Here is a 15,595-nt window from a genome sequence, read left to right as displayed (position 1 = left end):
AACTACATAAAAAGTTTCACAACCCACCCAACAAGCAACATATCCTCACCTGACGAAGCTACCTTTTGTCAGTTATATATGCTTTGTTAATGTTATGAAAAGAATTGCTACGTCATAGTTTTACAGCAACATGTGAGACGTTTACGAGAGATGAAACAACTACACTCGTTTGGCCCCATTTCTATTTACAAGCACTCTGTTAGAAAGAAACCGATGTGTGGGGACTTGTCCATTGAGCTGTCTCTTGCTGCACGTAAAATGTTCTTTCATGTTGACATTTAATTTTACATTTTACAGTTGCCAGCCGTTGAAGTCATATCATCAGCATTTGAAGATATGTTCCCAAGTCTACGTAAGCGGCGATGGCTTCCAACAGCTCTGATCCTCTTAAGCAGTTTCCCTTTTGCCATCATCTATCTTTTACAGGTAAAACCTTTTTTGTACAATATATGGTCGATGATCAGTCCAGCTCTCACAAAAATACCTGAGTGACTAATAAATGTATTTTTCACAGGACTACAGGAGCAATCTTTCCTACTGACTGTCATTGCCCAGATAGAACTGACTGAAGCCAAATACAGAGATACCTATATACATAATAGTAACTGAACTTTTTCTATGGCCATCAGAAACATCTGTTAAAAGCAGAGTCCATTGTACGATTAGGGCTCTATAATAAGCATGTATTTATGACAAACAGCATCATCAAACACTGATGATACCAGGTGTTCGCAAAAAGGTGCGCGTATCCTACCCAAGCCACGGCACAGTCACAAATACATGCAATGGCAAGTCAATTGTTCACCTGAATTATTTTAAATGTCCACCACACGTCTACAAAATACATTTTGAAAGTTTCACCAAGGCCGTGAATGGTGTAGCCCCGATCAAACAACTTTTGAACAAGAGTATGTATCCTTCTAAAAAGTTTGAATGGGAATAAATCAAATTTATTTCAATTTCCAGGGTGGGATATACATAGTAACACTGGTGGAATGGTACGCCTATTTCCCTTCCACAGCGCTCTTTGCCTTGACGGAATGCATAGTGATGGGATGGATCTACGGTAAGAAGCCTGAGTGATGCTATAACACTTCTGAATTATTTATGAAGGAATATGGCATTTAATTCACCACTATAACGTCATTTTGCCTTCATATTCTTTCAGATCTTAAAGATCTCATATTGCAGAGAAGCATTTAAACAATAGATGTTTGAAGAGTATTACATGATCGTTAATAAATGAAGACTGGTGACCTTGAGGATATAATTATTCATAACCGTCTATTGTCTGACAAACCCCGAAATTGTGCGTGCATGTTCCTACCAAAATTGAAATTGCAATGTGTTGTGTGTTGTGGGGCTTAAGTCTTCGTACTTTGAGGGTCCAATCAGGACAAAGACAAGAGTGTTATATCTCCTGTTACAAGAGGTATGGGATATCAAAAATGATATGAGAGAACTTTCGGAATGGAAACAGAGGTTGCAATCTAGTTTCATCACTATTTTGCCTTTACACCCTATTGAATCTGTTTCGGCAGATAATCAAGACTGATTATTCCCCACTCGTGGTTGGTCAAAGCCTTCATTGCTTTTGTCTCCACTCGCTAACTATAAGAACCTCTGCATGTTTGGAATGAATCATTGCTTGTATTTCCCCAATGTGTTTTAATAGTCTTTTGATAAGAACTAAGTTCACTGTATATTGAACTCAGGTGGTCATTACTATGTTTATACCGTTAAGGCACAACGAGACTTCAAGCGGACGTCCAGCTGATGTGGGGGAAGAAGATCCCTGAGCTTTTCATCATGTTAATCAAATTTGCATCGCCATTACTCCTTGTGGTAGGACAGTTTCAGCTTTCAATTTCATTTTACTGAGTCTTGCATTAATGCAATTATTCATTTCAAAGGCAGCATAATTCAACAGATATTATAAGGCATTTCAAGGCAGATGATCACGTCCACACCTTAGTAGCAAAGACTATTTTCATTGTTATCTTATGTAATATTCACATATTTTTTCATATATTAATATATCTTATAAAAGTACTTTTGCGGTGTCTTTAAAATATTAGAAATAATACCTTTAGAATTCAGTATCAGAACATGCACATATCCCAATACCCTATAATCTTATTTTACACGCTTTGTCCCAAGATTGATAAATAATCCCCACAAGAAACCATTTCCTTTAAAATATTCTTGGGAGATGTATACTTGAACAAGGACATTTATTTCATTGTAAATGTTTTGTTGTTGTTGTTTTTAATTCAAGCGGCGAGAAGACTTTTTAAAAAAATATTATAATATCTTGGGAATCTATCAATTGGATTTTGTAATTTTATGTATTATGTGCATTGCACCAAATTATGGAAATGGTTTTGTGGCTTTTATTCAAGAATGCAGTTTAACTGTCAAATTGAATGTCATTGGATGTCCCAACACTGTAATTACTTTGTATGTGTAATGACAAGGGTGGATAAGAGCTATGTAGAGGTCTCAAGGGGTTGGTCCCTTTCTTCAACAGGTCAAAGCTTTGGAACCAATGAAGCGAAGAGAGCAAATAAATAAACTTGTGGCATGGTTCATGTTCATTTGATGGTGTTTAAAATTTAGAGTTTATATATTTTCTCCTCAAAATGTTTTTTGAAAATTTAGTTTTTTCTTGTAGGTTAAGAATAAGGGTAAGTGAAACTAAATAACATCAACAGTGCTACAACAAAACAAATGGGTGATCCACACAAAACACCATAGGTACACTATCAACCATTTTCATGGCATGACCAGGAAAGTCATCATAGATTATAGCACAATAGCGATTTTAGCCAACTGATAGTGGAACCAGCTCACGCATCAAAGATCGAATAAGTAATGTATGTAATAGCTATCTGCAAGTTCCCTTTGTGTCAAAACTGAATATCTAAAAAGTGTTATCACCTCATACATAACTACCACATAGAGTGGCCACATAGAGTGTCTCAAAAATGAATATATAAATTAATTGTTTGATAGTCATTACTGAGAAGTTGACGGCTGACACAGTAGACACAATTAATGCATAACAGTATCAAAGAAGTTGTTATCCATCAATTGTGTCTACTTTGTCAATATATAAATAGTTTTTGCAATTCATTCTTTTTTCCGTCTGACATCTTTATATCAAGAGGGGGCGTGTAAGGCCCAGTTGTCTTAGGTATCAGTCTCTGTCCTTCTTCCCTTAGTCGTACTAGAATCTTATGATCACTGGGTCAAGAGGAGGCATGTGAGACCCAGCTGTCTAAGGTATCAGTCTCTGTGCGTCCCTTTCTCGATCCCAGATTCACCCTGATTATAATTCTACCTTTGTCAGGGGCACACATCTGGGATCGTGTCCATTTTTCAGTGGAGTATAAATGACTGCGTGTGCTTTCCGTCACTGGCTTTTCTGATTCAGATTGCATTATTTACAGATAACTGGACTATTGCGGACTATCGTTAAACAACATTCACTCACTCAGTCGCCGTGCCATAGAATTTAAAGCACCATACCCGTTCTCGTGCTTTGCACCAAAGTGGTAAACGTCTAGGAACTGCTTCAATTCAGGCTTTCCTTCAACATTAAGCTGACACGCTGTGATATAGCTTGAATGCGGTTTCCAAAGCAGCATTTAACTAAACTCTCTACTGCACTCACCTTATTATTAGGAATATCTCGATCTCTATCTCAAGAATAAGAAATGCAAAGAATGGCACACCCAAGGGTCCCTGTCGTCTTTTCATCCAGATTACCTTCGGCTACTCCCTCTACTCCTACCGACCTCCTAAGTACGAGGACTACACCTTTCCTGCTTGGGCCACCGCCGTCGGCTGGATGATATCCTGTGCCTCCATTATTCCCTTACCTGCCCTCTTCATCTGGGCAGTTTGGCGGACTCCAGGAAACACTCTCATTGAGGTAGCACATACAGCAATATTTAGTGTGACCAACCGTCATGAGTGTCATATGGATGACAAGTATTCACACATGTTTTGTTTATTCGCTACACTAAAGATAGTATGGTAAAGCTGGACGAGCTGTGGTGAGCGGTTGGAAATGTTGTCGTCCTCAAAGTGTTGGCTCAAAGATTTAAAATCGACCACCAGGATTGGATGGACCAACGTTTGTTTATTGTTATAAATTATTATGTGGCACCTATTCTTAATTACACAATCATTTTTTGGTTTATTTCTTGGAGAAAAGATATAATTATGTTCAGGTCAATTTGTTACGTACACAATTTATGGTTATGATATTCTTATGTTTTGATACATTTCAAAACTATACAAATCGTAGCTTTCTTATTCATAGATTCTTGTTGAGCAAACTTTGGCCCAATATTACCATAGAACACTATACTATTCTGGAAAAGAAGCTATGAGAAATTTCAGTGCTTTTACTGAATGAACATGTCGTCACATTGAAGAGCTGTAAATTGATTAATCACAGTGTTATTCCTGGGGATGTTTTACATACTTTTTTACGATGTTTCAATTAATCTCTTGACGGTTAAGAAAGTCATGCCATTTTCACAAACTATACATTTCAGAAAATTAGACAGTCGCTGCAGCCAAACAAACATTGGGGTGAGCAAGCTCTGGATGCAGCCTCCAACGAAGTTCTACGCACTTAGAAGACATCAACTTTAACCATCGCAAAAACAAAAAGATTATAGATTCATCAAAGACCTGGTGAAGTCATGCCAGACCTTTGATGGTAGACATTCAGAGGAATATATTAAATATGGCACATTGCTTCTCCAATTGCTTGATGTCCTATGCTATGACCTTTAGACCTTCTTACTCAATGGCACGTATTTGAATGACAGTTGTGCGAATAAGGGTGCTGCCAAAAGAGCAGAACATGCTTATCCTGGCGTCATCACTGATTTTCAGTGATCCATTCACAAAAGACTTAATGCTCTTTTGACTTTTACGCAAATCTGTTTCAGCAAATATTTGAGACCGATTATATTCTGGCATTGACGTTTTTAATTTAAGTCATGTGCATTATTCCCATGCAGTATGTATATGACACAATTCAGCACAGACAGCCAGAAAGACGAGTATGTTTATTCAGAATTATTAGTTGGGTGGCCCAGAGAACATTAACTGATAATAGCATTTCTGTACTTGGTTTCAGACGTTTTGACAGTTATCTTCCGATAGCATACCATCAGATCCAGATGAATACGCAAATGAACGCAAAATTGTAAAAACGTGACGACTATCTCCTTTTTTGTATAAATGATACCCTAATCACCTGATGTAACCATACACCATACACATAAGAGCAAACATCAATAAAGGTGGCATTAAATCCATATTTTGGAAGAGTGTTGTATATTAACGGAAAAATGTAACTGTGCTTTATATGACGTGTAGTAAATGAAAATGAAAATAACAACATATCATTTAGTCATTCGTCTGATCAATGTTGTATCAAAAACATACCTGGTAATACGAGGCAGAGAGACACGCGGTAAAAGAGGTATGGAATGAACAATGTCAATACTGGCTGTGACCACCATTTGCATTGATACAGGCGAGGCAAGGGCGGCGATTTCGCCCCGGAAGAGAACGCCATTCTAACTGCCATTAACCAAAATGCTGTTCACATGAAACCTGGACTTATCTGTGAACCCGTACCTGGTTGCGTACGGTTCTGCCTCTGGTTGTTCTGAACCCAGGAATCGTCCGAACTGTTAATGTGGCAGTTTGGTATCGATTTCGCTGATGCCACAGCCGAATATGGATGTCTTCTTGACGTGACGTCACACGTGGACGAGTTACAAGTCATCAGTGTTGCCCTGTTGTAGATGAAGTCTCCAAAGAGACAAAATTATGTTTTGATAATGTCTGGCAACTTCGTTTTGTGCCATTCCTGTTCGCAGAATACCGACAATGCACATACCTTTATTTTCAGCAAACCGTGTCATTGCCAAAACGATATTTACGGTCAGACAACATTGTTTTTATGAGCACCTGATAGCTAAACATTCATTGTGCGTTGTTCACATTAATGAACTGCATATGTCCGTATATGCATCCACCAAACACACAAACATCCAAATTAACATGCATGTACAAATTGTGAATCACGACCTGTTGGTCGAGAAGATGTCCTCGTGATTATATATGCATTATTTAATCTCAGAATACATTTATTTTTATTGATCTTAATATGAAGCACAGTTAATTATTTCCGTTAGTATATAAACAAAAAGTCAACATATAAGTTTATAAAACCCTACGTGGGGTAGCAGCCAAGACGATTTTACAGGAAGGTTCTCTTAGCAATTGGTCACACGCCACTTTCAGCCAGAGGTGACGTGGTGTTGTCTCTGTGATGATGAATTCACGTTTCAAGGACATTGATATATTGTTCTGTTGCAACATACGTTGGTTTTTTTATTGTTGTTATTTTACTGTCCTTTCTCTCGACAAGTGTTTACCTCCAACCTGCTACTATGGCTTAATTTTAACTTACTCACTCACTTGATTTTGCTGGTGTCATCCACTCGGCCTGTCTTCCTCCTCCCTTCATGATGTATCTCAAACTGAACAAGTGTGTGAAACACGAACTCGTCATCTTCGTAGTAGGTAGCACATGGTGCCTATATAGCATTGGTGATTTGGGTTTAATATCTTCATTATATTTGTTATTTCATTTAAACAAAGGGGAAATATATAAAGTTCTATATTTGTTTCGCTAAACTTATGATACTTCACCACTCACTGATGTCAAACACTTGGACAGTGACATTGTCAATCTCATTAAAATCATGATGAAAGGTCGTTCTGACGTGGCACATCGTGGCTGGTCGGTATTAGTTCAAAGTGATGCCATGCTTCGAGAATGCTGCTGCATTATTTCATGGTCTTATCAATGACATGACTAATAGTGTCCGGGTGTTGAAACCTACATCCTAATTCAATCATGAAATGACTTGGAAAGATATGAAAATGATCTTTGTGTTAGCTTAAAGTGTATTTACGCTCTCCGGCCGCGTCATACCAAAAGACGTCAAATTTGGTACTTGGTGTTACCCTGTCTGGCATTAAGGGAGTAAAACAAGGACTGGTCGGCTCGGAGTCAGTTTACTGTGTCTGAGTTGGGTATTCATGTTAAATTGCGGCATGGTATCTCATTGGGCTAGCACTATAAATCGGCATCAGTCCGGACAAGAACAAGCAGCCACACACACACGTGCATGCACGTCGCTGTATAAGTGCAATAATCTTGGACGCGACGTTAAACCCAATTTCACCTCACCTCACCTGTATTTACGCATTTTGAATTCCGTCTACTTGTTGGTTCTACAAAATGCATGAAGCAATAATTTGTTTCTAAATTCAACTAAACACATTAATCAATCACTGATGTACTGAAAAATAAAGTGTTGTGGGTACAAAAAGTTGTTTGGCTTCTTGTTTCAGAGAAATAAATTGTGTTTTGAATATTCTGTCATAAACATATAATCTAAAGTCATGGTTTTTGCCTCCTGTCCTCCATAATTGCCATTTGTGGCAGAAGTAAGATCACTTGATGAAATCAGAAATTATCCTTTTTTTCAGGGATCCTCATTCAGGTTTAGTAAGTTTATTATTCCCCGCCACGAAGTGGAAGGGGGATATAGGAATTGGTGCCGTCCTTCCGTCCACCCGTGCTTCCGTCCGTCACATTTCGTTTCCGGAGCAGAACACAAAAGCCATGAGAGATATCTTAACCAATCTTGGCACATAGATAGGCCTAGTCGGGAACTGGTGCCTTTTGTAGTTTGGGATTTAAAAAAATAAAAATTTCGAGTTTCCATGGCAACTACTTTGACTAAGACTGAAAATTGCGGTAGTCCTCGTTTCCGGAGCAGATCTTGAAAACCATACCATATCTCTTAACCAAACCTGGCACATAGATAGGTCTAGTGGTGAACTGGTGCCTTTTGGTAGTTTGGGAGTTTAAAAAAAATTAAAAAATTCTAGTTTCTATGGCAATGGCTTTGACGTAGACTGAAAATGGCGGTATTCCTCATTTCCGGAGCAGATCTTGAAAAAGGTATCATATTTCTTCACCAAACTTGGCACATAATGTCATCTCGCAGTATTGAATACATTTCCTTTCCTGTTGGCACGTTCTGCATTGCTTGTGTGTATGTTCCTCCAAAAGTGTCATGTACACGGTTGTTGCATTCACTGACTAACTACATGCAGAAACTTCAGGATCTCTCAGATGATTGGTGCTGTACTTCTCACTACACCTCATGGCGACCCCTGCTCTCATTGATCTCTAAGTAAAGTAAGAACTCCCTTACTTCTCATTATTGTTAAAGTAATAACACAACTCATTACAAATACAACAGTGTAACTGATCTTAAAACTACACAACTGTATAAACACTGCCTCCTATCCTGTATATATTCTTGTCAACCATACACTGTACTTATTTCATAACGGTGTTAGAACCTGCACCGAAACCATCGCTCCTAATTGTAATAAAGAAGTTGTTCGTCCATATGTCTCATCCTTACTCATTACAAATACAGTTTAATATTCTATCATAAACTGCAGATGACAGAACAACACCACTAATAACCTTTTTTAGTGCTGCAATTAGGCCATTTACAAAAAGGTCCAGTGAACATAGTTCACAGGAGCTAATGCATTGCACACAACCGGACATGTCATATTGGCGGGGGATATGAGTATTCCATGCTTGTTTTGTAGGCCATCGGCCCATGTACACAGTTGATACAACAATATCATATATATGTGGCAATAAGGCGGTAGATGAGACAATATACTTACTATCAGGTGCATACTTACATTTTAGAGCTTCTTTAACGAACTTAGCACGTTTGTTAAGGATTGACACATCATTAGAAGTCAGTAATTTATTAAATTTACAAATGTTTGATGAAATATGCCACTTCAATATGTACGTATTTCTCAATCATACATATGCCTTGCAAACAAATATGAAATGGAGTTCATCTTCAGTGGTATTAGTATTACACATCCTACAAATTCGGTTAACAGTTATAGCTTCTTTACATCTGATATTACAACACAACGGCAGTTCATGCAATCTCAACAAACATATATCTTTTTAATTCCCTAACATTGATGTTTGTAACATAATATTCAACAGTCAGCAATGACTTAATATTCTTATAATGTACAAGTCATTTTGATAATACTAAAACTATTTTGGTTTCCACAATCTTCTAATCTCTGTCTGAACATTGACAGAAAATATCAAAATGTCTCCAATATCTTGACTGACCCATGCATATCCCAAACCATACGTGTGTAACAACAATCTTACACAGGATGCCCATGTCTTCCTTCCTGCTGAATCTAACTTCTTAATACGTAGGTAACATTGTCTGGGCAACGATCATCTGACATTCAATTTACACCAGTACTTTACACATTTTTGGTAGTAATCTATATAAAGTCCATGTCTACCGCAGTCAGCTAAAGCTGCACTATTCGGTACATGTTTACCAACACCCTATGCATATTTACAAAAATTATTATGAAATATTTCAATAAGAGCTCTTTCATGGAAGGCCCACACCTCCGCCCGATATAACAAAATAGGTTTTATTTCACAATCAAACAACTTAAATAACATATTTAGGGAATATTTTGGTATTTATGCTGTAATTGCTTTATAACAAACAGAGCTTTACTGGCTTTGGAACAAGAGTATTTGTACACACTGTCCATGACAACCTGGTGGAAAACATAATACATAAATAATTATGATACGTGTATGCCTATTGTAGCTCTCCAATCAAAATACTAATTCTCATAAAGTCGTAAATAACCACCATTTAAAAAAACTAACATTTCTGTCTTATCCATATTTATCTGTAAACCCAATGATTTACAATATTTACATAAAATGTCAATCTTTCTTTGCAAACCAATAAGGCTGCCATCAAAAATACATAAATCATAAGCATACAATAATAACAGTAGTTCCAAATATTCTACAACTATGAATATACCTCTTACATCTGCATCTCCAATCATGGATTGAGTTTCTAACATTGCAAATAAAAACGGGCTGATAACACAACCTTGTCTGACTCCACTTAAACTATCAAAATAATCAGTAATAGTAGTGTTGGATACTCTTACAGCTGCTTTTACATTTGAATACATATTTGTCGGTACAGAGAATAATTTACCAGGAACGCCATTATTCATTATTGAATACCAAAGTTATTTCCTATTAACAGAATCAAATTCTTTCTTGAAGTCTACATAAATACAGTCAAGACGTCCGCCACTTTCAGATTAATACTTTTGTACAAGACATTGCAAAGTGAAAATATTATCCGTTGTGCAATAGCCGTTCTTAAATCCTGCGTGGGCCACAGGTATATTGTTAAAGTGATCAGAAAAAAACCGTTTATGACGCGCATTTAGAATAGAGGTGAATAACTTCCCAAAAATGTCCATCAAAGATGCCTCTATAATTATTAAGACAGTCAAAGCTTCCTGTTTTATCGGGTGGTACAATAACACTCTTAGCCCATTCGGATGGAAAATTACGCGTTGACAAAATATTATTATACATATCAACAAATATGGAATTAAAACAGAACTGCAACATTGGATCATCTCAGCCTTAATACCATCTGGGCCTGCAGCTTTATCCAGCTTCAGATCTTTTATGGATGATTCGATCTCTTCCTGTGTAATATCACCATTAAGAATATTATTTACATCATCATCAGTACAGAAATCACACAATTGTTCATTATGGTTATTTATAACATAATCTACCTGCTCAATAATATCCGAGTCCACAAGTACATCAGTATGGTTTAAAATGTTCTTAAAATAATCAAACCAATCTTCTTGGCAAATCTTGTTGGAAACAGTACTACAACTTGTCTTGTTTGTCAATGCACTTATCTTTTTCCAGAATGTTTACTTTCTCCACTCCTGTCTACAAGTTCACGAACACAAGTCTCTTCGTATTCTAATCTTTTCTTCCTGCATAAAGACCTGTAACTATTCCTTAATGTAGAATATTTAGAAAGAATCTCCTTATCACCAGTAACTTTAAACTTATCCAATACATTAAACCTTTTTGTCTTCATATCCTCAGTCTTTATCGAACCATTTATCTCCAGATGTACGTTTTGATTTTCTACCTCTAGAAAGTAATCCGCATGAAATAGAACCATTATGTACAGCACTGGTCAAAGCTTCAACAGCTAAATCAACATTAAATGACAATAAATGCATAAACTCATCCATGTGAAGTGCAGACAATGACTCAGAAACATTATGTTTAAAGGTATCACATATTTCATTTCTCCATGTATATCTAGGAATAATATTTACATGTATTTCATTAACATCATCAACCTGTCTATCACATCAATGGAGGGTAAGTATGATAGGAAAGTGATCTGATTCACAGCGAGTATGTATGCTAAAGTCGGAAATGTTGTCAAACAAAGTAGTTGAGCATAGTATATAATCATCCAAACTAGCTCCACCCTCCTTAAAACAAGTAAATGATCCGTCCTTATCCCCAGCAAATCGTCCATTAATAATATGGAAAGAAAAAGTACAACAAAAGTCTACCAGATCCCTTCCGTATGTATTACACACATCATCTCTGGTACTGCGGGGAACGTCAAATACGTCCGATATATACTCCGTGTCTTCTAAACATGTAATAAATATGTTGTTGTCGTCGATAATAAAATCTTTCAGATTACCACACCGTGCATTATAGTCACAAGGAAGAATAATTTCGCAATCTGGATGTTCATATAACACAGCAGACAAGCTTTTATCTAAGTACTCTATACCCTTATGGATTCTATTGTCTGTCATTACTGGAGAATTTACAGGATGGATATATACAAAACCAATAAGTAAATTACGTTTGAGATTAAATATGCTCTTATCAAATAACATAAATATCATGTCTGTGTAGTCAGTAATAACACGGCGCAGACCATGTAACAGTGAAGTGTGAACACACACAGACACGCCCACTCGGTAGTTGTATGTCTCTGTAGCTCGTGTAGACACTGTACTCGGGGAACATAGTCTCTATGCTTTCCTTGGTGGAGTTGTTCCATACCTCTACAAGACCAAAAATACTTTGATCAGTGCAAAAATACTTGAAGCTTTCATTATTTAGCTTATTTTTCAAACCGTTCACGTTCCAACACATGACAGACAGGTCGTTGGTGTTGTCAATTTCATGTTCACGCAAGGCCGGGCCGCACTCCTGTCTGTGTTGACTAGCGTTGAAATTGACATCGGGTTGTGAGTCTGCACGTGAAGTTCCTGGCCCGTTGTCAGCCTGATTCAAAATAACAACCTCGCCCTTGTCATTATCGTAGGTGTACATACATCTGTCAATATACAACTTGTCAAATCTTTGAAAAGCTCGTTGGTCATTTCTCCTGGCCTCATCATCATCGATTTCAGATGTCTCCTCTAGTGTAGTGTTGATTGTAAGCAAACTGATTAAAGCGCTCGTATAATATAACTTTTGGGGGGAACACTTGACCCAGTTGTATGGTTGTAAACCTCATCCTGTCCCTTTCAATATGATCAGTTGGTTGTTCATTGATCTTGTGTGGTTACAACTTAGTTGGTTCCTACCGAATTCTGGATTAACCTGTGTTTTATTTTGGGAATCAACACGTAACAATACATTGCTGCAAATACTAATGCAGTAAGGCTGTCATAAAGGAGGTGATCACTGTAGGCCCTGTCGTTTGTTTCGTCCCTAAGGCGTTTGAGAAAGCATCCCCCCCTCAGGTTGGAATCCTGGATCTCCCTGATTATGTTTCTAGGTTTTCTCTCACACCCACTTGACATGCCGTGACTTAACAGAAATCAAAGTGATGTGAAGCTGTACTCTCATTCACTTACATCCAAAAGATGGCAATCTCAAATTAAAAACATTAACAAATCCTGAATATCTATGTAATCATGTTCCTCCTAATGTCTCAGCGGGCGCTTGTTACAATTTAAGGACTTCTTCACAGCTACAGACTGTAAATGCTAGAAACGTTAATTTCTTGAGGATCCTACACATTACTTCTTTTCATATCATAACTACTGCAATCTTCATTACAATCTTTCACTTTAATTTTTTTTTTTTTAGTTGTTCTAGACTGTCAAGAAAAAAACTTCAACACGATCACAAGGTTATAAACCTGTTGAATGTTATCCTGTGAAATCTATCACAAATTTGATGCTTTCCCCATGTTCAGTCGACCCGTGAATATTCCGGGGTAGAATAGGTCTTCAGCAACCCATGCTTGCCGTAAAAGGTGACGATGCTTGTCGTAAGAGGCGACTAACGGGATCGGGTGGTCTGGTTCGCTGACTTGGTTGATGCATGTCATCGATCCCAATTGCTTGGATCGATGCTCATGACATTAATCACTGGATTGTCTGGTCTGGATTATTTACAGACCGCCGTCATATAGCTGGAATATTGCTGAGTGCGGCGTTAAACAACAAACAAACAAACGAAAAAACACTGTCGTCGGGTGGATGATATCCTGTGCCCCCTTTGTTCCCTTGCAAACACATACACGTACATGCACGTCGCTATATAAGTGCAATAATCTTGGACGCGACGTTAAACCCCATTTCACCTCACCTCACCCTTGCCTGCCCTCTTCATCTGGGCGGTTTGGCGGACTCCAGGAAACACTCTCACTGAGGTAGCACATCCAGCTATCTGTAGTATGAACAACCATTATGGGTACCTATGACACCTTGAAGTGTCTGATGGATGACAAGTATTCACACAGTTAACTCTCCTTCCATCTTGTTTTCATTTCGCTACACCAAAGATAGTGTGGTATTAGTGTTAGGAGAACAGATATATGATGTGTTTAGATCAATTTTATACTGTAAAATAATTTGTTTTGTATACAATTTGTGGTTATGATAATCTTATGTTTTGATACACATAAACATTATTGCTTTTATTCATAATTTCATGGCGAACAAAGTTAGTCCAAATAAGCAACCTTTGGACCAATATTACCATAGAACACTGTTCTATCTTGATATGTATTATACCGGGAAGCTACGCGTATGCACAAATGCAAAGTAGTTTGGCCCTGTGAATGGATTGTCCATTAATTGATCACATATAATTCCATCTATATCTGATAGATTCAAAATGTCGGTAAAGTTTCTTTCTTGAAAAGATGCTAAGACACATTTCGGTGTTTTTAAGGGAAATAAATGACGCATCATGTAAGACCTGTAAATTGATCAAACACAATGTTATTCCTGGGAAGGTTTCACATTCTATTCATCAATGCTTCAGCTAATCTCTTACCGATTCAGAAAACCACGCTTGTTTTCACAAATATACATTTTAGAAAATTAGACGAAGTTCTATGCACTTAGAAGACATCAAGTTCAACCGTTCTTTTGGTTTCACTATCAAATGTCTGGTGAAGTCGTGTGAGACATTTGATGGTAGGTTTTTATGAGCACCTGAAAGCTGATCATTGTGTGGTGTTCACATTAAAACATCTCGTGTCTGAGTGTCATGCTCCCTGCAAACATCCAAATTGTGCTCCATGCATGAACATGCATGTGCAAAATGTGAATCACAACCTTAAAATGTCTACATAAACATATATTTAATTTGGTCTGTTAGTGTTCAAATACACGTTTTTTAAAAATATATGAAATGCTACTTGTTATTTTTCTGAACTTTGTCGACAAGTGTTCGACATCCTACATGGCTGAAATACTGCCACTGTGATTTAATTTTCACTCACTCACTCACTCACTCTTGAGGGTGTTATCCACTTTGCTTTTCTTACTCATTCCCACCATGATGTATTTCCCCTATTTTCGCGAAATTTTCTCGCCACTATTGCGGCACTAACGCGGAATTATCATACTGTGTTAAACACGTGACCACATGTACGAGAGAGACATGTGATATTGTGTTAAACACGTGGCCACATGCACGGCAGTGACATCTCATATTGTGTTAAACACGCTGACACATGTACGAGAATGACATGTCATACTGTGTAAAACAAGCTGACACATGTACGAGAGTGACATGTCATACTGTGTTAAACAAGCTGACACATGTACGAGAGTGACATGTCATATTGTGTTAAACACGCGGACACATGTACGAGAGTGACATCTCATATTGTATTAAACACGCGGACACATGTACGAGAATGACATGTCATACTGTGTAAAACAAGCTGACACATGTACGAGAGTGACATGTCATATTGTGTTAAACAAGCTGACACATGTACGAGAGTGACATGTCATATTGTGTTAAACACGTGGCAACATGTACGAGAGTGACATGTCATATTGTGTTAAACATGCGGACACATGTACGAGAGTGGCATGTCATATTGTCAAACACGTGGCCGCATGCACGAGAGTAACATGTCATATTGTGTTAAACACGCCGACATATGTAGGGCAGTGACATGTCATACTGTGTGAAAAAAGGATCCGTCCCAGGTCGCGTCCCACGAAGAGACGTTGAAAGATAGTACTTCTTATTAACCTG

At 37.6% G+C, this 15,595-nt stretch overlaps 1 protein-coding gene across 1 annotated transcript; it reads left to right on the top strand.

The window, feature by feature from the left end:
• The first annotated feature begins 307 nt into the window (after nt 1-307).
• LOC124127205 (sodium-dependent noradrenaline transporter-like) lies at nt 308-7,036 on the top strand. The gene is made up of 5 exons (XM_046490657.2): nt 308-426; nt 967-1,066; nt 1,745-1,845; nt 3,767-3,937; nt 4,569-7,036. Exons 1-5 carry the CDS (start codon nt 337-339, stop codon nt 4,650-4,652), a joined length of 546 nt encoding a protein of 181 aa, XP_046346613.2. The 5' UTR covers nt 308-336; the 3' UTR covers nt 4,653-7,036.
• The last annotated feature ends 8,559 nt before the right edge of the window (nt 7,037-15,595 follow it).

This window comes from Haliotis rufescens, unplaced genomic scaffold (genome assembly GCF_023055435.1).
Source record: "Haliotis rufescens isolate VD_foot unplaced genomic scaffold, xgHalRufe1.0.p SCAF_10, whole genome shotgun sequence".
Lineage (NCBI taxonomy): Eukaryota > Metazoa > Mollusca > Gastropoda > Lepetellida > Haliotidae > Haliotis > Haliotis rufescens.
This window is presented reverse-complemented; position numbering and strand designations above follow the sequence as displayed.